This window comes from Ursus arctos, unplaced genomic scaffold (assembly GCF_023065955.2).
Source record: "Ursus arctos isolate Adak ecotype North America unplaced genomic scaffold, UrsArc2.0 scaffold_7, whole genome shotgun sequence".
Taxonomy (NCBI): domain Eukaryota; kingdom Metazoa; phylum Chordata; class Mammalia; order Carnivora; family Ursidae; genus Ursus; species Ursus arctos.
In genome coordinates this window covers 29,627,684-29,653,287 of record NW_026623089.1, presented here as the reverse complement: position 1 = coordinate 29,653,287, position 25,604 = coordinate 29,627,684, and the positions used below count along the sequence as shown (strand labels likewise).

The following is a 25,604-nucleotide window of genomic DNA, read 5'->3' as shown; positions in this document are numbered from 1 at the left end:
GCCCCAAGGACCATGGTGGCAACTGCAATAAGCCGGGAAGCACTTCCCTGCCGCCAAAATGGCTGTGTAACTTTAACAGCGCTAAGAGTCAATGCTCAGATGTTACTTGGCGTGCTGTGATTTAACTCCTTTCATTTCTTTGAAATCACTAATGCTTGCAGTACACATCCCCATGCATACCCATGCAGAGTGGGAGGAAGGCCCAAGGGGGTCAGAGCATGCTGTATATACTGTGCTCAACTGGGTCTTCCTTGTTTTGTCAATTTGTTTCTTTTGCCTGAGATCACCCCTCAGACTCCAGGATTATATCCTACCATTCCTCAGAAACCAACTGAAACCCCATCTTATTTATGAAGTCCTTCCTGACTACTCTAGCTCACACCGAACTTGGTCATCTCTGAACAACTATAACACCACTTGTTTTGGTCCATAATCTCATATTGTTACTTAAATGTTTCAGCCTTCAAGGGCAGGAACCATGTTTTATAATCCTGTAGCCCTCACCACTAAGTACACTGTTAAGGAGCTTAAGGAGTCCCCAAATACCCACTGAACTGAATCCTTCCTCTGATGGCAAATGCTTCTCCATTTCCCAGTTTACTAAAATGTAAGCTCATGAGGGCAGGGATTGTCTCCTTTGTTCATTGTTGTCCCTTCAGTGTCTAGAACTGTACTTGACTCACAGGACGATTCAAGGAATATTCGAACAAATCAATGAACGAACAAATGAATGAATGAATAAAAGGGGCTACTTACGGGGGTAAAATCAATAGGGAAGTAACAGGACGTCACTTCAAACAACTCCTCCACAAAGGGTCCTAAGGTAACAGAGAAACAATGAGGTCAGCTTATAATTTTCACTCATCTGACAAGCCCTAACCAGCTAATTCAAGGCTTTAAGGACATACCCAGGCTATAGTCCCTGGAGATGAGGTCATGGACGATGCGGAAAGCCACCAGAAGATTTCGGGGATCCTTTTCCCCATCCATCACCTGGATGAAGCCAAAGGTGAAGTCAGCTCCAAGGCCCTTCAGCTCTGGGGAAGAGAGAACAGGTCACTACCCTCCCTTGAGAGAGAAAGCTAGGCTTTCTTCTGGCTTGTGTTCTCCCTCTACTATCACTATCCCACCTTTGCTGCCTCCTAGAGCATACCCTTTTTGTTTTCCTATTCCAAGAGAGTACACAGTGAAGAAGAGATGTTAGAGAATTTAAAATATTAGCCCAGACTCTACCATTCCTTTACTTGGGAGTGAGTGGACCCCCCAGTTTCCCTTCATTCTTTCCAGAGTATTGGGTCTCCTATATGACTTCCAGGCTAAACATGAGTCCTGGTAATGGGGCGAAAAAGGATGTGCTTGCTTTACAGACTCGCCAAGGAGCCCCGCCTCTTACCTTCTTCGCGGGTTTGCATGAAGTTGGTGATGATACTGTAGACTGTGTGTCGGTCCACCTGCGGCAGGGACTTGGGTGTGGGAGAGACCGGAACTAAGTAAAGAAAGTGCTCAAAGAATACCTAAGTTGACAAAACTACTTCCTGCTTCACAATCTAAGTGGATAGTGCTCTTTATACTAGTATAAGATGAACCTAAGAAGAAATCCAGAGAAAGGCTATGGCTATTGGCCTAGCAGTTACAGCAGTTGGTCCAACAACCCAAACCTGTCTGTTTCACTTTCTTCAGGTGTGAGAGGACACAGGTCAGACATAATGGCCTGGCTCCTTCTAGCAAAGACTAGCATGTAAACACAGTCAAAGATCTGAAAAAGTTCAGGACTTAGAAGGCAGTATTTTTTTTTGCCATCTAATCCTCTTCATATATGTCAGGGCTGGAAGACAGAGAATACAAAAGTGACTGTCTTCACTCACCTGGACGTGGACTTCCTGGAAGATAGCTTTAAGCACAGAGACAGCCAGGCCTGGAGGCAGGGCCACACACAGGCTCTGGGGGAGAAGAGGAGATGTGTGAGCATGGAGGGAATTCTAGCCTTGAAGACACAATCCCAAAAGAGGTCTAATTAGTTACAGTGGGAAACACAACATCCAGGTTCAGGAAGAAGTGCAAGAGTGACAATTGTGGTCTCTTTTCTCAATCTAGTTAGTTCTCTGCAGCTCCTTCCACTTTGGTTCTGAATTCCAGTCCCCCCAAAATACTTCTACTCTCTAGACTAAAAACAGAAGTTAGCTGCCACTAGTTTAGTTCCACATTTGGGCATCTGTTCCTCAGCACTTGGGAGTCTCACCCCCAAGGGACAAGGAGAGAATTCACTGGAAAAGGGCTCCTTGCAGGAGGAGTATGTAATTACACAGTACGTAATGAAAAAAGGAGAACTCACAAGTGCCCTCAAACCTTGCAGGACAGATGGGATCACAAGATGATGGTCCTTCAGCCGGTTCTCATAAAATAGGATCAGGTGTACCACTGCACAAACCAGAAATGCAGCCATTATTTTACACAGGCTCCTTCCCAAAGTCTATAAAGGCTGTTCCTGTTCGGGTTTCACTACAAACTTTCTCCTTCACTAAGAGATACGTCCCATGCCCTCCCATTTGAGGGTACCTTGATCAGTTAGGAAAATAGGTGAACATCTTTTATTATCCATTCTCACATAGGTCCATAGTTGAACCCACTTCTACCCCAGAACTTCCATTCTATAGAACCGGAGTTGGCACACTTTCTCAAAGGGCCAGACAGTAAATATCTTAGGCTTGTAGGACAAAGTATCAGTCATAACTACTCAACTCTGCTCAACTGGGCTGCTGTCATAAACAAGAGGTAAATAAATGGGTGTGGCTATAGGCTAATAAAACTTTATTTATAAAACAGGTTGTAGTTTGCCTACTATGCTATAGAAGGTAAATAAGTTGTTGGCTTTTTTCCCTTGGGACTTCAAAGCACTTGATGTTTTATTACATACTTTTCCACTCCATCTATGAAGCACTACTTTGTCCCTTTTACAGAGAGGGGAAGACACACTGAAAAAAATGTCTAAGGCTACACTTGAAATCCCAGGGCGTTCAGTCACGATTCTTATCATCTCTGCCACATATACCAGTGAGGAATGAAGATGCTGAATTAGTAGCTCACAGATTCCTTATGTCCTCCCTTCTTTCCTCCCTCCCTGTAAAGTTGGCTTGAATAGACAAGAAAGGCCTTGGCTCAGCAATCCAGGAAGACACTCCTACTAGTGATGCCAGTACCTTCCTTCTCCAGGAGCAAGGACTGACACTGGAGTAGCACCTGTGACAGAAGCTGGATTCCTCGTGCCCGAGTTCGGGGTTCTGGATTTTCTAGAGAGGACCTGGGGGAAAGTAAGGATAGAGCCTGACATAACCCTGTTTACACTTTTTTTTTTTTTAAGATTTTATTTATTTTAGAGAGAGAGTGCACACATGTCTGAGTGGGGGGAGGAGGAGCACAGGGAGAGGGAGAATGAGAGGGAGAGAATCTCAAACTAACTCCCCGCTAAGTATGGAGTCTGACATAGGGCTCGATCTCATGACCCTGAGATCATGACCTGAAAGGAAATCAAGAGTCAGACATTCAACTGACAGAGCCACCCAGGAGCCCCATGGTTTTTTTGTTTCAGTATTTTTGTTTGTTTGTTTTTTTAAGTAGGCTCCACGCTCAGCATGGAGCCCAATACAGGTCTTGAACTCACAACCCTGAGACCAAGACCTGAGCTGAGATCAAGAGTCAGATGCTCAATGGAGCCACCCAGGCGCCCTACCAAACTTTTGAAGGAATAAATATTTTGAAATTAGACACACTTACCCCTTGGGCATGGAAGCCAGCCCAGGAAGGTATTCTGTAGGTACCTAGTGTTACAGATAATAGTAAAGCCAGAGCTGAAAGAGCCAATCCTCAGATTGACCTGGCATTCATTAAAGGCTCATCTGACACCACAGCAAACAGAAGTATCCATCTCTAGGCACTGACTGGGCATCAGGCTTTACTCTTTACACGATAGTGACATTCCTCTGAAACAGAGCTTAGCAGCTACCCACAGGGCTCAACAGATGATGGGCAGCTGCAACTTCTACCAAAACAAGAGAACAGATACATTACTGTTAAGGAAAAAACGCTGAGAGCAACCAAGGTCTTAGGGGAAAAAATTTTTTTGTAACTGGAAGTTTATAGAGTAAGATGGTCAGAATAAAGGTTTTAACTATTTAGGATTACTGAATGGGAAAACCTGGACCGAAGCAATAAGGTGACTTATCTTAAAATAGGTTTTATAGAGATTACATTTAAACATACTAGAAGAAATCTAAGCAAGTAAATGTATGAAATAGAAGAATTCTGAAGGAGAGCTGACCAGGACATTTGACTGAAATCTCAAGGATAAGGGTATCTATAACTACGGGTAAAGGGGCAAAAATAAAATCACCCTTGACAGGATCCCTAAAATAGGATCTTGTAGAAAGGACCCCTGTTCAGAAGTAGAAAACTGTGAGTTTAAAAATGGACCTAGGCACACAAATGCTCATAGCAGCATAATTCAGAATACCCCAAATTTGGAAACAACCCATAACCACACCTGATGAACTGCTGAACAAAATGTGGTATATTCATATAACAGATTATTTTTCAGCAAGAAATGAAGTACTGACAAGAGCTACAACAGGGATAAACTTTGAAAACATTATGCCAAGTCAGAGTAGCCAGTCACAAAGGTTACATGTTGTATGATTCTGTTTATATGAAATTTCCAAAACTGGCAAATCCACAGAGGTAGAAAGTAAATTAGTGGTTGCCAGGGGCTGAGAAGAGGAGGGAACAGTGACTGATAATGGGCATGGGGTTTCTTTTTGAGGTAATGAAAATGTTCTAAAATTGACTGAAGTAAGGGTTGCACAAATCTGTGAATACACAAAAAAACGATGAACTTTATGATATATGAATTATATATATCATATATAAAAATTGATTATGCATTACATATCTGAATTACATATATCATATATACATAAAGCTGTTATTTTTTTAAAAAATGGACCAAGGCCACATGTGTAGAAAGGGCAAATGGTCTCTTATGTGGGAGAGATGCATAATAGTGACCTACATTCCACCTCACCCTCCTAATTCTCTAGTTTTCTGCTTCAGAAGACAAGCTGCCTGTGACAGTTAACAACCTTTGCAAACAAGACTTGTCAATTTAGGTGGTCTACCAAGTATAAAATAGGAGAAAAGCAGGCATCAGACTACAAGCACATACTTCCGCTGGTGCTTGGATATCTGGTTTTAATACTGACTTTCCAGCTGTTTCCCCAAGTCTTTTCCTATAGTGAAAATCTGGTGCAAGGTCAGCTTCCTGGCAACTACCCAGGCAGAGCCCACGAGCAGGTCTGAGTCAGAGGCAGGCTGACCAGAATCCCATGGGGGCAGGTGGGTCTTTAAGAAGCACAGGAGGAATCCCAGCTCTAATTAACAGTTGATGGCCTTCAACCACCCATCTCACCCCACACCTGTGGGCTGATCCAGGCACTTCCAACACTTCCTTAGGGACTTTAGTCAGGTGGCATGAAACTTATTTCAGGACAAACACAGGCTTAGACCTCGGTATTGATATGAAAGCAGGGTGCTGGGCTACAGCAGGAGAAATTCAGGATCGGTTAAGGAAAGCAGCAGTGTACAAAATAACCTTTTCAGAGTGCACAGGCAGGGTTAGAGAAGGGTGCTCAACAACAGAGGCTCTTACCCAAGGGCTTCCACCACTTGTAATACTGTATAGCTCCCAGATTTCACATCTAGAAGAAACAAAAGAAAAAAAACATGAAAAAACAAAACCTAGTCCTAGGGTTCAAAGGCTCTAATTACCAATGTTTCTGCCTACCCTAGGGTTTGTACCTTGGGGCCCACTGTGCTTGCCAAGAGCCCCTTCTACATGAGAGGTATTACTACAACACTTCCAACGTGCTACTTCAACTGTAAAAATTGAAAAGGGTTACACACATATTATTTGTAGATAATATGACTGTATACCTTGAAAATCCAAGAAAAATAATTGAAGAAATAATACAAGTAAAATAATTCAATAGGGTGGCTGGGTACAAAATTAATATTATGAAATTAAGAACCCTCACATATACATATATACACACAATACCCTGTAAAATGATCTAGAGGGAAAAAGATCCTGTATGTGATAGCAAAAAAAAAAGGGGGGGGGAAAGCAGGGGGAGAGAAAAATACCCGTATATAAACTTAACGAAAAAATATGAAGATCTGAATAGTGAAAACTTTAAAGTATCAGTGAGGATTCACAAAAGAAAATTCGAACGAATAGAAAGGCATGTTGTATTTGTGAAAGACTTCAAGATGACATACCTCCCAAAATAATTTTAAAATAATTTTGGTAAAAATACCAGTAGAAGTTTTATTTTGGGAGGAACTAGATAAGCTTACTCTAAAGTTAAACTGCAAAAAATAACACATAATTAGGCAAATTCTGAAAAAGAGTAATGGGGGAAGGAGGGAAGATGGACACTTCAGATATTAAAAAATTGTTATGAAGTCACAATAACTAGGGGTGCCTGGGTGGCGCAGTCGTTAAGCGTCTGCCTTAGGCTCAGGGCGTGATCCCAGCGTTCTGGGATCGAGCCCCACATCAGGCTTCTCCGCTGGAGACTGCTTCCTCCTCTCCCACTCCCCCTGCTTGTGTTCCCTCTCTCGCTGCCTCTGTCAAATTAAAAAAAAAATAGTCACAATAACTAAATTAGTGTGTACTTTTTGTGTGTAATTTTGAATATACTTGAAGATTTCTAGAATAAAAGTAAAAAACAAAAAACAAGCAGTATAGTATGAGTTCATATTTAAACAAAGAAATCGATGGTACAGAAATAGAATAGAAAGTCCAGAAAGAGAGTGAATATGAGAATATGACTTTTTCCTATTTCAATTCTATTCAATCCTATTTCAATTAATGGGAAAAACACAGACTATTCAATAAACAGTGTTGGAATGATTGGGTAAATATTTGGAAAAAAAATCTTGGCTCTGAATCATTCATCAAAGTAAACTTTTCAAATGGAGTAAAGAAAAAGACATGAGAAAATTCCTAAGTATAACATAAAATTCAGAAGCTATTAAAAAAAAGGATGGGTTAAAGTCAACTACATTTTTAAAAAGTGCATTTTCAGCCCAGAAACAAACAAAAATATATCATAAAACCAACTGGGCAAACATATTTGTAATTCTTATAACAAAGGGCTTTTTTGACAATATAGAAAGAGCTCCTACAAATCAATGAGAAAAAGATCAACAAAGAGATGAATGAATAAAAAAGATGTGGTATATATCTACACAACGAAATACTACTAAGCCATCAAAAAATGAAATCTTGCCATTTGCAATGACGTGGATGCAATTAGAAGGTATTATGCTAAGCAAAATAAGTCAATCAGAGAAAGACAATTATATGATTTCACTCATTTGCCGAATTTAAGAAACAAAACAGAGGAGCATAGGGGAAGGGAGGAAAAAATAAAACAAAATGAAATCAGACAGGGAGATAAACATAAAAGACTCTTAATCATAGGAAACAAACTGAGAGAGGGTGCCTGGGTGCTCAGTGGGTTAAGTACCTGCCTTCTGATCAGGTCATGATCTCAGGGTCCTGGAATTGAGCCCTCGTAGGACTCCCTGCTCAGTGGGGAGTGTGCTTGTCCCTCTCCCTCTGCCCCACTCCCCAGCTCATGCTCCATCTCAAATAAATAAATAAAATCTTAAAAAAAAAAAAAAAAAGAAACCAACTGAGGGTTGCTGGAGTGGAGAGGGGTGGGGGGAGGGGGTGATGGGTATTAGGGAGGGCATGTGATATAATGGGCACTCAGTGTTACATACCCAGTGAATATGAATCACTGAACTCTACCTTTGAAACTAATACACCGTATGTTAATTAATTGAAATTTAATTTAAAAAAAAGAACAAGGAATTTAAAAATGGACAAAACCAAAAAATGAACAAGCATTCTACAGAAGATACCCATATTCACCATAGAAACGCAAATTAAACTATATAAAAACTTTGTTTTTAACATACTAGATTGGCAACGATAAATAAATCTTTGTAACACACCTATGTTTGGTGATAGTATGCAGAAATAGGCACTCTTATACATTGTAGGTAGAGTATAAATTGGCACAATCCCTTTATGGAAGGCGATTTGACAATGTCTTTAATAAAAATCACAAGTGTACATATGCTTTAATCCAGAGACTCTTCTCAAAATTTATCCCATTTACTTGTAAAAGTGCAAAATAATGCATGTACAAGATTATTAACTACAGTTATTTATAACAGCAAATGACTTTCAACAACAAATGGCCATCAATAAGAAACCAGTTAAATAGGGGTGCTTGGGTGGCTCAGTTGGTTGAGCAGACGTCTGCCTTCAGCTCAGTCATAATCCCGGAGTCCCAGGACTGAGCCCCACGTCAGGCTCCCTGCTCAGCGGAGAGTCTGCTTCTCCCTCTGCCCCTCACCCTGCTCATGTCCTTCCTCGCTCACTCTCTCTCAAATAAATAAATAAATAAATAATCTTGAAAGTAAGGAAGGAAAGGAAAGGAAAGAAAAAAGAAAAGAAAAGAAAAGAAAAGAAACCACTTAAATAAATTACGGTATATCATACAATGGAATTCTCTGCAGCCACTTAGAAAAAAAATGTACAAGAGACTCAATGTGTGTGCCCACACACTGATACTGGGACATGATAAAGTAGGGCAGTATACATAACTAGTATATATACTGCTAAGTGCACAGCATTGTTTTTAATGGGAGGGAGGGTTGTTTCAATTTGCCTTCATTCATTTAGAAAATAAAAGCAACTAGTAATATTGGTTGTCTCCAAGGAGGGACACTGGATAGCTAGGGAGTTGAAAGGTTAAGTTTTTTTAAAAACAAGATGTTTTATTTTGTAATAATTTTAGAGTTAGAGACTAGCATTGGTATATGACCATTAAACTCTAGGCTGTATTTAGATTTTACCATTTTTCCACTAATGTCATTTTTGTCTCAGGATCCAGTTAAGGATACCACATCGCAATCAGCCATCGTAAATCCTTGGTCTCCTCTGATCTGTGAAAGTTTCTCAGTCTTGTTCTTTATGACCTTGATATCCCAAAGAAGTACTTTATAGAATGTCCCTCAATTTGGGTGTGCTGGATGTTTTCCTCAGGTTTAGACTGGGATCATGGGTTTTGAGAAGAACAGCACAGAGGTGAAGTGCCCTTCTCATCTTACCATACCACCCCAGGGGTACAAGATATCAACAGGACTTACTTATTATTGGTGATTTTAACTGTGATCACTTGGTCAAGGTAGTGTCAGCCGGGTCTCTGCACTATATAGTTATTATTTTTCCTTTCTCATACTCTCTTCTTTGGAAGGGAGTCACTTAGCCCCACTTATACTCAAGGGGGAAGCAGAAGTTAAGCTCCACTTCCTTTTAAAAAGAGGAGTATTTATATACCTACCTATATTATGTGGAATTATTCTGTAAGGAAGATTCTTTTCTTCTCCCCGTTTATTTATTCATTTATTTTACATCAGCAAAGACTCATGTATATTTATTTTACACCTCAGGTTATAATCCAATACGAGGTTATTTTGCTGTTCAAATTGTTCTACCTTTAGCCATGGGGAGCTTTTTTAGGTTGTCTCTTGTCCCATCCTTTTATTCATTTCTTTTTATAAAGTTTTACTGGAACACAGCCATCCCATTATTATTTTTTTTTAAGTAATCTCTGCACCTAGTGTGGGGCTTGAATTCATGACCCCAAGATCAAGAGTCACATACTCTACCAACTGAGCCAGCCAGGCGCCCCATCATTTTATTTTTTAAGTACTTTCTTACTTTTTTAGCACTACAAAATACTATTAGCTCATCCTGTAATTTCTTTGTCTCAGCTGTAGAATTCGCCTTTTCTCCAAGAAGCCTTGGTTCCTTTTATTGGAGAAAGGTATTACAAACCAAGATCTGGGTGTGGTTGTGCTTGTTGCTATTGGGGTACCAATGCTCCTAGGCCCTCCTTAGCAGAGAGAGCTGGGAAATATATGTATGTATTAACCCATGTTTACATACGTATCTTTCATTATTTTTCTATCCATATATACTAAAGTAAACATAAAATCATATTAAAGTCTCCAGCTCTAATCCAGGACCACAGGGTCCATTCTAGCCTCCCCCCTTACTTGTTTGTTTTTTATGTTATTTGTGATTTGTTTCTCTGACAGTGAGAAATCTGGTTCCTATTATCTACCATTTATTAGTTTTCCAACCCTAGTATACCTATAAATTACTTTCAGAATTGTCAACCTCTGTGAGAAACAGATTTAGAAGTGGAGTGCAGCATCTGTCTTTAGTCTTATAGTTTCCAGACAAAATATTGTTTTAGCGAGTCACTTAGATCAGTTCCCCCATTCCCCCACCCCCTGCCTTCAGTGACAGCACATCATATACTAGTAATACAGTAGATTCATTTGTCACAATCTGCATTCCACCTTGAGATAGAAGGGAGACTTTTCTATGTATCCTTTTGTATCTTTTAAATTTGTAACATGTAAATATATTACTTTTTTTAAAAAAGATTTTATTTATTTATTCGAGAGAGAGAGAACGTGAGGGTGAGAGAGAGAGAGCGAGAGCAAGCATGAGCAGGGAGAGGGGCAGAGGGAGAAGCAGACTCCCCACTGAGCAGGGAGCCTGATGCAGGCCCCGTCTCAGGACCCCAGGATGATAACCTGAGCTGAAGGCAGATGCTTAACCGACTGAGCCACCCAGAAGCCCGATGTTACTTATTTTTTAAAATACATTTTTTTTAAGTAGGCTCCATGCCCAGCATGGAGCCCAATGTGGGGTTTGAACTCACGACCCTGAGATCAAGACCTGAGCTTAGATCAAGAGTCAGACGCTTAACCAACTGACCTACCCAGGCACGGCTTTAAAATACATTTTTAACAGCACAATAGTAATTCACATAGATCTACCAGGACCATCTTAGGATATATTCTCGAGGAAGAAACAGAGAGTAAAAGGTTAGCAATCTTCCTAAGGGTTTGACTAACATAGAAGAGTTCTAGCTCAATAAGGTGTGGCAATCAGGGAATTACTTCCAGCAGCCTGTTCTGGGTCCCCAATCCACCTACCTCTAAATGCTGGACCTAATATGTTAGCTCTCACCAACACCAGACTTTGGCTAGAGTGGAAGGGGCTTGAGAAAACTCCTAAACTTCCAGTTCCCTTAAGTCTGTGGTCTCAGAACAAAGCTGTGAGCAGAACTGGGTAGAGGCTCACTCTGGTACTAGGGTAAGTCCAAACTGACTGAGAAAAGGAGCACTCTAGTTAGGATTCATAGCTCGTGACTGGCACCAATTTAGACATCAGGCACTCTTAGCCCTGCTCGTGCCAGGGCGTGGAAGGCCCAGCTGCTGCCCCTGCTCCTGAGAAAGAGCCAAGGGGAAAAATGTGTAGGCTGTAGGGTGGGGGAAGGGAAAACAGCCAGATTAACAGGACAAACCAAGGAACTGACAGTTGGGCTCTGTACCCAATTCCTTAATGGCAACACTGAAGTGAAGAGAGATACTCATTTCTGGGTTATACACTATAAAAGAGTATTGCACAATTTGGAAAGGTGGAAGAGGGTGTCTTTTGGAACCACTTGGCCAAATGAAGCCCAGGAAACTCTGCTGAAAACCCTTTCTAAACACTAAATTTCAGTATGGCCACAGAGGTAGCAATTGTGCATAGGAAGCTATAGAGGACTGATAACTGTTACTAGTAAAGAGCATCACTGAATCATCATTCTTCTCCAGCAACACCATCGAAGTCTTTTGTGAATGCTGGGCTAGGGTCCATTGTTGGAAATACCTAAGTGCTATAAGACAAAGACCTAATAAGCCCCACTCAGTTGCCTCTAATTTTTTCATTAAAAATGATGTATAATTTACATACAGCGAAATGACCAGATATTAGCAGTATAACTTGATGAGCTTTAGCAAATGTATACCCTGAGTAATGAACACCCCAATCAAGATGTGAACTATTTCCATCACTGGGCAAAGTTCCCCCATGCCCTTGACTAGTCAATTCCCTCTCCTACAGGTTACCTCAAATTTGATAAATAAAAAAGACTTCTTCAGTATTATGAAATTGGCTGCTTTATAATTACAAATAAACACCCATTTGCATGTGATTCCTTGAATCCCAGTGTATGGGTGAACCCTCCTGGCAGAGCCTTTTGATCTGCTTACTTTTCACAAGGATCCTATCTTGAATAAATGCAGCACAAACATAAAAGACAAGTATAAAAGTAATACAAAATTAGGAAAAAATGAAGAGATGTTATTTATATTAGCTCTATAGCTATTACACAATAAAATGAGAGAAAGGAAAATGATGAGTACGGTGGCAAAAAACTAGAATCAGTATTTTGAGGATGTTTTCAAAAAGGTAACTAAATCTAACGTTTTATTCTAGTTCTGTTGCATTTACCTCAGAAATGTCTTTTATTTTTTTTTTATTTATTTATTTGAGGGACAGTATATGTGCACACACGTGGGGGGGGGCAGAGGGAGAGAGTCTCAAGGGGACTCTGCCCTGAGGGCAGACCTCAAGGTGGGACTCAATCTCAAGACCCTGAAATCAGGACCTGAGCCGAAACAGAGTCAGACACTCAACCGACTGCACCACCCAGGTGCCTCAGAAATGTCTTTTAAATATGACTCTTCCTTGGGGTGCCTGGGTGGCTCAGTCCGTTAAGTGGCTGCCTTCAGCTCAGGTCATGATCCCAGGGTCCTTCCTGAGCAGGGAGCCTACTTCTCTCTTGCCTGCCATTCTCCTTGCTTGGTGCTTGCTCTCTCCCTCTCTCTCTGTGTCAAATACATAAATAAAATCTAAAAAAAAAAAAAAAAAAAACCACATTTAAGTATGACTCTTCCTTTTCATCCCTATAACCAAACTACATAGTAGCGGTCCTCTGCTCTTTTGGTGTGCTAAAAAATGTTCTGGAATTTTTAGATAGTGGTAATGGTTGTGGAACATTATGAATGTTAAAAGCCAATTAATTGTACACTTAAAATAATTAATGTGAATTTTACCTCAATTTTTAAAAAAGGCCTTTTAATTCATCCACATTCTATCTAGAATTATCTCCCTAAACTGTACAACTACTTCTCTGCCCACCAATCTCCTTTTGCTCCTTACTGCCTAAGACCTGACTCCTTGGATTGATGTCCTTCACGATTTAGCCCCCAAATCACCTCTAGTCTCACATTTCATCATGACTCCTACCATTCCGTCACATGTCCCAAAGTATCAAGGTCTTCCATATCCTTAATCCTGTAAATTTCGATTGGTTTTAAATGTCTCCTTTCGGCCCTTGTCAAAGTTCAATTCTTCAAGACACAGCTCAAATGTCAACTCTTTTTGTGAAGCCCTCCTTGATTCCCCAAATCCCTTCTGTGTTTCTCCCTAATTCTTTAACAAAATTGTGTGTATTTGTTTTCATTTATTCATTTAACATTTATTAAGCACCTATTATAAATCAGGCACTGGGTTAGGCCTGGAGACAGAAATACAGACAGGGAGCTCTTAAGGAGTCCAGTCTGTTGGAGCAGAAAGACATTTAAAACAATCACAGCATTAACAAGCTCAGTGTTACCATAGTGATATAAACAGACTTAGTTAGCATAAGAAAGGAGTAAACTTCCTGGGTTTATGAACCATCCATCACTAACTTTAAGTGATTCATTCTCTTAACACTGTAAATTCTCCCAAACAAAAAATACCTGAATATCTGGAAGTATCGTTAATTATGCATTTGGACTCCTGGGATAAAAGAAGCTAATAAGGAGTTAATTCTCCTAAAGGTAGTCCCACTGGCATTAAGGAAAAACAAGCATAAGTTCCTTTCCCTACATAAGTAGACCTAAGTTTTTCCAGTGTGTCCAAGATTTACTCTAAAAATGGACGTACCAGCACCTCCTAACTACCCACACTTCCCTCAGCAGGGCACCAGTTCATGTGGAACACTGAGGAGTCATCAAAGAAGTATTTATATGAGACTGACAGAATGCACAATCAGACCTCTGTCTGATGGAGTGGCGGCCTCTTGAGAATCTGGAGGAGCAGCCAATGGAGGAAGGGGGAAGGATGTGAAGGAGCAGGAGAAAGAAAAATCCCAATCAGGACTCAGTTCTAATCAAGCTCTCAAAATGCCTTTTCTGTTGAGGATGTCACAGGCATTTCACAGAATTATTTTATTGTTGTTGAACAATCTTTTGGTTTCAGGAATAGTGGTCTCCCACTAAAGTGGAAAAATACAATAAAGACCAAAATGAAGGAAAACCCAAATAACTGAAAGGAAGAAAATTTATATCCATCAACATGTCCAAACCTCACACTCTTCAAAATCAGTTTCCTTCCCAACCTCCACTTTTGGACAAAGGACTTCTCTTTTGCTCATCCTCAGGCTCAAAACCTTGGGGTCATCTTGGAGTCCTTCTTCTTCAAGCCCTGTAACTAGTTAGGCCTCAAATTCCACAGATTCTTCCTTCAAAGTCTCTCATTCCGTTCACTTACATGGTTTTTTACTGCATACTTAGTTATGCTAGTCTCCAGGAGACTCCAGTGGTAGGCATAGGACAGGATGTGGAGAGATATACAGAAATAGCTACTAAACATGTCTTTTAATAAGTGAGGGGTTATGAACAAGTCTACTTAAAGTGCTAATAAATGAGTGGTTGAGAAATAAATACCACAAAGATTTTGAAGTGTGAGATGATGTCTGGCTGGAGTAATCAGGAAACACTTGGAGGGCAGGCAGTGAGCACTCAAGCTGGGCCTTGAATCTGAGGTCTAACTTGGATGAGATGGAGCTAGTGAAAGGAACTGGGAATGAAAGCACTCAGGGAATAGCAAATCCAGGCAGCCGCCCGGAACTAAAGGTCCAGGAGGGACTGCTAAGAATGAGGGCTGGGGCCAGGTAGTGGCAACCTTTGAATGCTAGGATGAAAAGTCTTTAACTGTAGGGTGCCTGGGTGGCTAGTTGGTTAAGCATCTGACTCTTGGTTTCGGCTCAGGTCATGACCTCGGGGTCCCTGCTCAGTCAAGTCTGCTTGTCTCTCTCCCTCTGCTCCTTCCCCTACTCTCTCTGGAATAAGTAAAACCTTTTTTTAAAAAATTATTTATTTATTTATTTATTTATTTATTTATTTATTTGGCAGAGAGAGAGAGAGAGCCAGAGAGCATGGGGGGGGGGGGGGGGAGAAGGCAGAGGGAGGAGAAGCAGGCACCCCTAAATAAAATCTTTTAAAAAAAGGGGGCACCTGGGTGGCTCAGCCAGTTAAGCATCTGCCTTTGGCCCAGGTCAGGATCCATCCAGCCCCAAGATGGGCTCCTTGCTCACGGGGGAGCCTGCTTCTCCTTCTCCCTCTGCCTGCCACTCTGGCTGCTTCAGGCCCAGATGCTCTCTCTGTCAAATAAATAGATTTAAAAAAAAAAAAAAGCATTTAACCCTTAGCCTACCAGGCTATTTCTTTTCCATCATTTGTACCTTTACATCTGACACCTACTTTCTTCAAGAACTCCAGTGCAAAGGTACAAAACAAAGTGGGTGATAGCTGCCTGATAGAAGGGTGTTCCTTCTGCATTTACAATTTGTAGGACAGGCTGCTGCTGTGAGTGGGTGAATAGAAAGCTGGTCCCTTTAGTGCTAACAAAACTAGACTCAGGCTGGATTAGAATGCTTCAAAACCCTTGTCAGCCTTCAAAACCTTAACTAGGGCTGTGATCTCAGATTGAGAATACCAATTTAATCCTTCTTAAATTTGCTTTCATTATATGACTCCCTTGCTGAAGGATCTACAATGATTTCTATTACCTATAATAGGTCATTCAAATCCCTCTGCCTGGAATCCAAGGTTATGCATAATCCAACCCCACCAAACCTTTTCCACTTTATGTTACTACCAACCTCCTTTCCTAGTCAGGAGGGCTAAAATACAACAGGGCTAGTGTTACAGTCTTAGTTGAGCTGAGTTACATTTAAACTAGACAACAGTTTAGGCCATTTTTTCCAGGCATAAAAAAATATAAATTTATTTATAAGATTGGCAGTCCTTATCCATGCTGTCTTCTCGAGTGTGTTTTGAATATGAAAAATCCAGAATTACTGTGTTCATAATGTATAAATGTGAAGGAATAGTTACAAATGGCACTGCTGTAACAGTAGGGGGTAGACGTAAGCATTTTTCAAAATCAGTGAATGTTACACTTAAGATTGTACACTTCATTGAATATAAACTATACACCAAAATAAACTATAAACAACCTCTAGTTAATAATATGCCTACCAAAGTATTTAGGAGGAAGTGTACTGATATCCACAATTTAAATAGATGGAAAGATACCTGACAAAGCAAGTTATATTAAAATGTTAATGGTAGTTTAGGTGGTGTGTGTAGGTGTGCCTGTTATGAAATTCTCTCCTGTATGTTTGAAATTTTTCATAATAAAACATTGGGAAAACATACTATACTTTATAAAACTGTAAAAAGTTAAAATTTGGTGGAATGACAGCATCAGGCTTTTGCTCTTTTTTTTTTGTTTTTTTTAAAGATTTTTTATTTATTTATTTGATGGAGAGAGAGACAGCCAGCGAGAGAGGGAACACAGGCAAGGGGGGTGGGAGAGGAAGAAGCAGCCTCCCAGAGGAGGAGCCTGATGTGGGGCTCGATCCTGGGACCCTGGGATCACCCACCCAGGCGCCCCAGGCTTTTGCTCTTTGCTGCTTCCTCGCCACTTTGCAAAACCCCCATCTAGCCCCTTTTAAGGTGTGCTAATACTGTTTGCAGGGCTGTCTTTCCCACCACAGTATAAGCTCCTGGTGGGCATAGATCTAGTCTAATCTGTATTTATATTCCTATTGCTTTGTATCATGTTTGGAGAATAATATGTGTTCAATAATGGTGGGATGACTGAATGAAAGTATAACTGCTAAGGACCAAAGTATCGGGGCGCTTGGGTGGCTCAGTCATTAAGCATCTGCATTCGGCTCAGAGCGTGATCCCAGGGTTCTGGGATGGGGCTCCCTGCTCAGCTGGGAGCCTGTTTCTTCCTCTCCCATTCCCCCTGCTTGTGTTCCCTCTCTCGCTGGCTGTCTCCCTCTGTCGAATAAATAAATAAAATCTTAAAAAAAAACAAACCCACAAAGTATTATACTTTCTCACAGATTCATTTCATTCATTTCTCACATATTCTAAAAGTTAATATGTCCAAGTTTCAAGAGAAATGTCTTTTGCTTTTTCCCAAGCACCAAAACTTCCAAAAATAGACAAACTCATTTGCATTCACGAATTTGGTATTCCATTACTTAAACAAATCTGAAGGACTGCTAACACTCAACTTTTCAGATTTTTTTTTTCCTAAAAGAGTGAAATCTATGACTCCCAAGGAAATCTGGAATTCGTTTTATTCAAATCTTAGACAAGCTGTGAGAACTAAGAGATCCCTGAACCGGTCAAAAGCAGGAAACTGGAGATCTGGCGAAAATAAAAAAAACAAACATCACATAAAAAAGTCATGAAGCAAATTAATCAAGAACTTTACCAAGAAACGGAAGGAAAGTCTTAAGGAGCATACGCGGAATATCTCAAACTGCCCCCCCAGACTGGCTTCTTCCCTCCTCTCTCCTATGACAGCCAGTCAGAGATCGCGCCGCGCGGCCACTCCCAACATGCCACGCGACTAGAGCTGATGCCGCCGAAGATGCTGCTTCTCACGTCAACCTCCGCCAAACAACGTGGTTTAGCGGCGGGAGTACCAGATTCTGGACTGGAGGACCTGGCTCTGAGTCCCAGCTGCCCCCCCGCCTGATGTGCGAGTCTCTTGCCCTCTCCCGGCTTCAGTTTCCTCACCTGTGACTCGGTAATGACTCTCTAATCCCCGCTGGCGCACAGAGTGACTATCTACTAACACGAGGGGCGTAAAAGCGCTTTAAGGAAGATGCAAGCGACTCTCAATTTGTTACGGCTCTTAAGCACGCGGTGCTCACAACAAGCCCCAGACCAATCTCTCAAAGTCACCGCTGTCCCTCACTCCCTTCCCGCCCGGCGGCTGTACTGAGGCCGCTCCCTCTTGTCGGTCCCATGCGGAAGCCGCGCGGCGCCGTCTGCCGTACCTGCAGCCACTTGGTCAGCGGGGCCCTCCTGCTGACCCATGACGAAGTCGTGCACGAGGCCCCACAGGGCGCCCGTAGGCGCCACCGCCTCCAGAGCGGCGGCGGCGGCCATGACGCGATCTAGAGACCGTGGGAGGGGAAGTGGGCGGTGGCACGGGACGGGCCTCTGAGCGCACGCGCCTCCTGAGCCAATCGCCTGGCCAAGGTTAAAGGGGCGGGGCGCTCCCTGGATCACGTGCCTGCCGGCTCCTGGCCAGGCGGTTCCAGGGAGGGATGGGACGGTCCCTCCCTGAGGGGCGGGGCTTGGAGTCGGGGCGGTGGCGCGGGCAGGGAAGACCGCTGCTGGGCACGCAGCCGGGGGCCATTGAGGGCGAATAATTCCCGGCCCCGCTACCCGGGAGACGGGTGGCGGGGCGGGCACCTGGCTGGGTGGGGCCAAGGGGCGGTACACACCCTGGGGGAAGCCAATGAGAAAATCAGGCCTGGCCCGAGGGGGCGGTGCCGTCGGTCACATGCGCACCTGGGGCGGGCGGCGGCGGATGCGCGGGCACCGCGAGCCGGCGGCAGGGAGCGGGGCCGGGCTGGGGCGGGGTTAGGCAGGTGAGTGACAGGCTCCGGGGGGCCGGCCCCAGCTGGGAGCCCAGAGCGAGCAGGGAGTAGCTGCGGCGGTGCCCGCCCCCTCTCTCCGCCACTCCAGCGGAGCTGGTCTCCGGCCGGGCACCGTCGCGGGCCCCCCTGGCCCGGCCACCTGGGACTGTGCTGGGGAATCGGCCACCTCCCTCTCTCCCCTCGCCCGCAAAGTTTGTGGCAAAGCCGGCGCCCGGGCAGAGCGCGCCCCCGGGGGGAGATCGAGGAGCGCCCGATGCCGGGAGGCAGGAGCCGTTGACCCGGGACGTCGCGGTCAGGGGCAGGAGCGCGAAGCAGCCGACAAGCCCGCCGCCTCCGGTGCATGGGGCCCGGCTAAAGAGCCAGCATGGGCAACTGCGTGGGGAGACAGCGCCGGGAGAGGCCGGCCGCCCCGGGACACCCCCGCAAGCGAGCAGGTAACGACGAAGGAGGGAGCAGGGCCACGGGCGCCTCGCCAGTTGTCCCCCTCCTCGCCCAAGCCCTGGGCTTCCCGAGCTACCTCCCACGGCTCCTGGCGCCTGGGTTTCCCAGATGGCTGCTCCGGAGCCAGACGGGGGCCCGCTCCCCAGCCCTGGTGGCCGGGGGAGCCGAGTTGGGACAACTGCGAGCGCTGACCCGGCTGCGAGCCCAACTCGCTCCAACTGGGAAGCTCCTAGTGGGGGTGGGGGCGGGGGCAGGAAATGTTTGCAGACCGCAGCGGGGCCGGCGGAGGGGAGGGGGCCCGGGACCGGGGCGCCGCTGGCCTGGCAGCCGGGTCGGGGTCGGAGGCTGGCCCGTCGGGGCACGACGCGGGCGGCCAGTCTTCCCCAGAACTCGGAGTGAGCGAGAACTGTCGCTCTTCCAGAGACTGTCTGTGTCATTATCGGGCTGCAGATCGTGTCTGCCGGAATCCAACTGGCAAAAGCAGCGCAGGACTCTGGGAAAGAAATCTTTATTTTTCCCGCAGGGCTTTTTAGAGCCTCCCGGCTGTCTGAAGTCTAGAAAAGGTGGGGTGTGGGGTGGGAATCGCGCTCGGGTTTGTTGGGATCCTTCCCAGCCTTGGGGATGGGATCTGCTCCCTGGTGATCGGCGAGGGCCGGGCAGCGCCTTCTCACTTTCTTGGTACACTCCTCCTATACTGGCGCTTCGCCCTGGTAGGAGGTCTGGCGTTCGTTTCCCCGGGTCTTGTACTCACTTCCTTCTCTGAGGGTGTTGCAAGGACCTTCTGAGAATGATAAAAATCGTATACTTTAGAGTTCAAAGGGACCTTCAAAACTTGCCTGGAGTCCAGACAGACCTAACTCCTCCTGTCTGTGTAGAAGCCCAGATCCAGAGAGGTTGAACAACTTGCCCAAAGGCACACAGCTAGTTAGTAGTGCAGCTGGGGCTAGAACGCAGTCTCCGCTTACCCAATTGCCACATATCCCTTTATGTAAGAGGAGCCACAGGCATAGTTGTTAATGAAGTGGAAATTCTAGTTGGAATTTCCTGTGTCCTTTGACACTGAAGGTGTGTTGCTTGGATTGTGGAAACTGGGAAGGAAGATGAGGGGAAACGTGGGGGAAGCAGAGAAGGATGTCTGTGTGGTGAACAGGATGACTTGTGGAAGAAGAAACATGTTTTTCTGGGGGTAGAGGGACGAGGTAAACTTAACATTGAAAACATTTTGGCAACCGTGGCCATTCTGAGGAAAGTTGATTCTCAAACCCAAGGGCTTTCTTTCTTTCATTCATTCGTTTATTCGACGAATATTTATTATTTATGTGCTCCGTTCACATGATTGATTTTGTAGCATTTTTCACTGGTGACAGCCTCTCATACTTGAAACTCTTCCCCCTTCCCTTCTCCGCATTAGATTATCTGTTTGTTTGTTTTTTTTTTTTCTGATCACTGCTGCTTACCATCACATCACCTCCTAGGTGTGGGCACACCCATGGTTCAGTTTGACTTTTTTTTTTTTCTTCTCATACTCCCTCACAGAGAAATTATACTCAGTCCCACAACTCTGTCCACTGGGAACACCCGTACACTGTATCTTCGACTATTACTTGTCATACTCCAAACTCATATCAGTAAATGCCCACTGGACACGCTGAGGTAGTTATTCTTAGATTCAACACTTCTTTTTTTTTTTTTTTTAAGATTTTATTTATTTATTTAACAGAGATAGAGACAGCCAGCGAGAGAGGGAACACAGCAGGGGGAGTGGGAGAGGAAGAAGCAGGCTCATAGTGGAGGAGCCTGATGTGGGGCTCGATCCCATAACGCCCTGAGCCGAAGGCAGACGCTTAACCGCTGTGCCACCCAGGCGCCCCAGATTCCACACTTCTAAAATCAAGTTCTGCATCGCTCCCTTCCCCAGCTTCCCTTTACTCTCCCATTCTTGCAGCTGCCTAACTTTGTACTTTGAAGATGTCTCTCTGCTGACTTTCTCTGCCTCCCAGCCAGTCAGCCACTGGGACCTGCTGGTTCTTCCTTGAGAAGTTGTACAAAGCTGCTCCTTCCACTCTGCTTCACTCCCTTGTCATCTCAAGTTCAACCCACTTCCCAGGCTGAAGTTAGTTCCCCACCAAAGGCAAGTTCATCTTCAGTCATTCATCTGATACCTGCACACTGTGCCCCCCCACCCGAAGATGTTTGTTAAATTAACCTGTTTCACACCCCATAATTCTATGTTCAGGAATCTTTTTTTTTTTTAACAGAAAGTACTTTTTTAAAGTAAATTCTACACCCAGCATGGGGCTCGAACTCATAACCGCAAGATCAAGAGTTGCATGCTCTACTGACTGAGCCAGCCACATGCCCCTGTTTAGAAATCTTTTTGCACCTCTCCACTTTTGTAAGAACTTTAACTTTCAAGGCTGTTCAGTTTGGTCTAGTTCTTTTTTAAGGCGTGATTTCTTTCTCTTCCCTGAATTAAGGCCACCAGTGTTTGCTCATTGCCATTTCTTTCCCCCTTCTTATCAAGAGCCTTTCTTCCTTTCAAGGTTCGCCTCAAATCCCATATCTTTCTAGAAACACCTTGCCTGACAATTCCAACTCCCCCCCCTTCTGAGAACTCCTGCAGACACATTATGCTACTTACTTAACAATTATCTACTCCATATTATTAGTCATTTCTTTGATGTTTACAATCTTATATCAGCAACTACCCTGCAGACCTTGAAGACCTGGGTTCTGTCTTATCCTTGTGTGTCTCTCACACTCACTCATATAGCTGTACACATATACACATGCCCATGCACACACACACACACACACTCAGCACTTAGCACAATGACTTGTACAAGAGGAAGCACTCAATATTTGTTGATTTTAGAACATTAACCGGACTATATCCTAGCATCCAAATTTTTCGTGTAAACAGTTAACTGAAGTATATATATCTGCATTTCTTTACCTGCTAGTGTATCATTTTTTCGGTTCTGTAGGTCTTCCTATGAATAGCTTTATTCATAAAGTCCAAAGCCAAGGGGAACTCTGTAGGATGACAAGTTTGGTATGAGGGAAGAAATCCTTCTTAACTTCACAGTGTGCACCTGGCATTCCTGTAACATCTGCAGCTTACCCTTTGACAAAGACATAGTTTGATGTTGTAACACTAATGCCTAAAACTCCCCAGCTGCCTTGGTAACTCTTACCTTTCCTTTGCCACTGATGTAATGGGAAGAAACCATCAATAGAGAGCTAGAACCTGAATTCTAGTCCTGGGCCTGTAACTGGGTGACCCTGGGCAAGTCCTCAAACCTCTCTCGGATCACACTTCGAGTGTCTCAGAAAGGGACAGGGTTGTACAAGATCATTAGAGCTGTTTCATCATCTTCACAAAGACAACTGTTCAAAACTGCGAAGTTATTGAGTTGAAATCTTATGCCTTGTTATGTCACCCTTTGGCCTTAGTTCTGTCCTCCTAGTCACTTGGCAGGTAAAGCAGAGACACGACACCCGTTGGTCAGGCCATTTTGCGTTAGCCGAGGTTTGTGATTATCATTCTTTTTTATTTTTTAACTGTTACTCGTAATGCATCCCCAGAACTATGTTCCCCCTTAGGTACTGGGTGGTCCTTAGTATGCTTCAGAGAATACTTGGGGATTTACCCATGTGGGGGGCTCCTACCACCCGGGACATATACCCTGAGTAGATCGATACCTCTGCCTCCCCCCCAGCCACCCCAGGGAGAAAGCGAGGTGGTAGAACAGGCAAGTCTCTTGCCCAGCTCCACCCTTTGAGAATGTGGCGGGGCTGAAACCCAAATATCTGACTCTGTGATGTGCCAGGCATATCCACTTACGTTCTGGAATCTCAAGCCCGGTGTGGACAGACCCAGGGCCCTGTTTTGAGCTGGTTGGGCTTGGCGCTGTGGTTGCAAGAGAGTCTGCTTCTCATTGTGTGGGCTGCTGTGGCTATTCTTGAGGGAGTAATTGGGCAACTTCTCCATTTGCCCAGTAAATATTTACTGAGTGCCAGGTACCTTGCTGGCTGTGAACAGACATGGTCTTTGGCCACATGGAGCTTACAGTTTAGGGGTGGAGGGAGTTAATAAACATATAGCCGTGCAAATTACATGTGATCATACATGGAAATCCTGTATGATAAGACACACAATTGTGTATTGCTATACAGCTGGTGACTCGCACGTTTATAATTTCAGCCCATCCTCTTCAGCTCCAGCCTTGTATGTTCTGGTATTCACCACATGTGGCATCTAAAGGGCTTCTCAGTGTAACATGTCCAAAACAAAAGGAACCCGCACCCTCCACCCCTGCTCCTCCCAAAGTCTTCGTGTCTCAGTTAATGGTGATTTCGTCCTTCCAGTTGCCCAGGCCCCCAAAACTCTAGTCATCCCTGACACCTCCCTTTTCTCTCAATCCCACATCCATTTAATCAATCGATCCTATTGGCTTTGCCCCAAATATATCCAGAACCTGAGTCTCATCATCTGCACCGCTTTAGCCCTGGTCTAAGCTGCCGTGGGCCTCTTTACTGACCTTCCTGCTTCCTCCCTTGTCTCCCGACAGACTGTTTTCATCACAGCAGCCAGAGTGATGCTGCAAACTGTAAGTCAGATTTTGTTACTCCTTCGTTCCCTATCTCATTCAGAGTCCTTGTGTTGGCCTACAAGACACGATATGATTTCACCAGCTTACCTTTAAGCTGTCTCGTGCTCTTCATCCCCTGTTCCACCCCCTGATACCTGAATGGGTCCGTCCATTCCCTGCCTCCTCCACATCCCCTCAAATATTCCTCCTCAATCAAGCCCTTCGAGGTCATCCTTTGAAAACTCGGTCCCCTTCCCTATACTACTTGCTGTCAGCATTATCTACCCCCCTTCCCCGTTTTATTTTTCTCCATGGCAGTTACCATTATCTGGCATCGGCTGCCTCCCCTACTGCGTGCGGTCAGAGATTTTTATTTGTTTGCTCCCTGATACATAGAGCAATGCCTCGCATACAGTAGGTGCTTCATAAGTCTTTGTTGGATGAAGCTAGTGTGTGTAACAGAGTGGGAAAGGTCTATAGAAAAGCAGGAATGAGCAGACCCGATGCTCTCTCATGTGAGGTGGATATTAGGGCATGCATCTCATAAGCGGACCGAAGCTGCAACTTCCCAGTGCTGTGTTCTGTTCCTGAGCCTGGCGTCTCTCTCACCCCAGGCCTGGGTACGGTCTCAGATACCTGGGATAGAATTCCTTCCAGTTTGGGAGCCTCTTGCTAGGAGACATGGGGGCTAGAGCAGCAGAGAAGAGTCAAGTCCCCTATCAGGGTCCTAACTGGGCAATGGCACTTTCTTGACATTTTATAGCATTTATTTATTTTTGTTTTGTTTTGTTTTAATGATTTTTTATTATATTATGTTAGTCACCATACAGTACATCCCCGGTTTCCAATGTAAGGCTCGATGATTCATTAGTTGTGTATAACAATTTTATAGCATTTAAATGCATCTGAGAGTGGATCCCTCTCCCAGATACACATGGTATTTGTAGTCATGGGTTGAGGTGGTCGAATAGACTGGAAAGCAGAAAGGTGGATTCCAGGCCTCTCTCTACCGAGCAACTTGCTGAGGAATTTTTAGAATCATAGCATTTTAGAGCTGAAAGGAACTTAAAGTTTTCTTTAACCTCTTTTTCTTTTCCAGCTATTAAAAAGAGAATAAAGGTATATCTACTCCCTGCCAAGTTCACAGAAATGTGGTGCAACCTATATAAAAACTGCATGGGCTTCTTTAAGTTTTGAGTGTGTTTGGGTCAAGACATTGTGGGGAAGTACTCAAGGTCAAGTGTATTCAAACGGGAAGAGGTCTAGTCTCTCTGCCCCTTTCTTGAGTGGTGATCTTGGGCAAGTCATTCGTTTTGTGTTCAGTTGATCCTCTGTTTTAAAAAATGATAATATTTTCAGTTTACTTCAGAAAGATGTTATGGGGAATAAAATAAACTAACAGTGTTTTTAAAATCACTTCCATGACGGCGTGGTCTGTTCACATGTGAGGTCCCAGCCCAGATCCTCATCTGGCATTGATGGGAAATAAGGCCTTGGCTCTCTGCTTCTTCCTAGTTGTGTATGCGACTTTGATCTAGCTGAGCCTCAGTTTCTCAGTTCGTACAATGGGATGACTGCTACCCTGCCCACCTCCCAGAGAGGTTCTAAGAATCAAGTGAGATCCTGGATGAAAGGGGATTTTGTGAACTCATGAAGTTTCTATTATCCTAACCACAGGATTTTTACACACAAAAACCATAGCCAGTGATACTCCCCACCAGATCATTGAAGCTTACTCTTTTTTTAAAGAGCAAAACTATAAAAGAAATGTTTAAAAACTATT

At 43.9% G+C, this 25,604-nt stretch overlaps 2 protein-coding genes across 7 annotated transcripts in view; one reads left to right on the top strand and one right to left on the bottom strand.

Annotated features, from left to right (window-relative positions):
* MMS19 (MMS19 homolog, cytosolic iron-sulfur assembly component) overlaps positions 1 to 18,566 on the bottom strand; it is a 32,417-nt gene extending 13,851 nt beyond the window's left edge. For 2 of the 5 annotated variants that reach the window (XM_026493783.4, XM_026493784.4), the window contains exons 1-8: positions 18,177 to 18,566; positions 5,699 to 5,747; positions 3,198 to 3,298; positions 2,333 to 2,418; positions 1,866 to 1,940; positions 1,394 to 1,463; positions 909 to 1,037; positions 757 to 818 (exon numbers count right to left, since the gene is read on the bottom strand). In XM_026493783.4, the coding sequence (XP_026349568.1) occupies positions 757 to 818; positions 909 to 1,037; positions 1,394 to 1,463; positions 1,866 to 1,940; positions 2,333 to 2,418; positions 3,198 to 3,298; positions 5,699 to 5,747; positions 18,177 to 18,288 (684 nt within the window). In that variant the 5' untranslated portion in view covers positions 18,289 to 18,566. Of the gene's footprint in view, positions 1 to 756; positions 819 to 908; positions 1,038 to 1,393; positions 1,464 to 1,865; positions 1,941 to 2,332; positions 2,419 to 3,197; positions 3,299 to 3,771; positions 3,816 to 5,698; positions 5,748 to 18,176 lie in introns of those variants that run through there. The other 3 variants (XM_044382013.3, XM_026493787.4, XM_057308351.1) reach the window with 3 other exon arrangements.
* A 165-nt stretch (positions 18,567 to 18,731) lies between these two features.
* UBTD1 (ubiquitin domain containing 1) overlaps positions 18,732 to 25,604 on the top strand; it is a 52,885-nt gene continuing 46,012 nt past the window's right edge. Inside the window, exons 1-2 of one of the 2 annotated variants that reach the window (XM_048219076.2) lie at positions 18,732 to 19,219; positions 23,801 to 23,839. Coding sequence is in view for 1 of the 2 variants with exons in the window: in XM_026493793.4 (XP_026349578.1) it covers positions 19,150 to 19,219 (70 nt within the window). In the remaining variant the exon portion in view is untranslated. The remainder of the gene's footprint in view (positions 19,220 to 23,800; positions 23,840 to 25,604) is intronic. The other variant, XM_026493793.4, reaches the window with a different exon arrangement.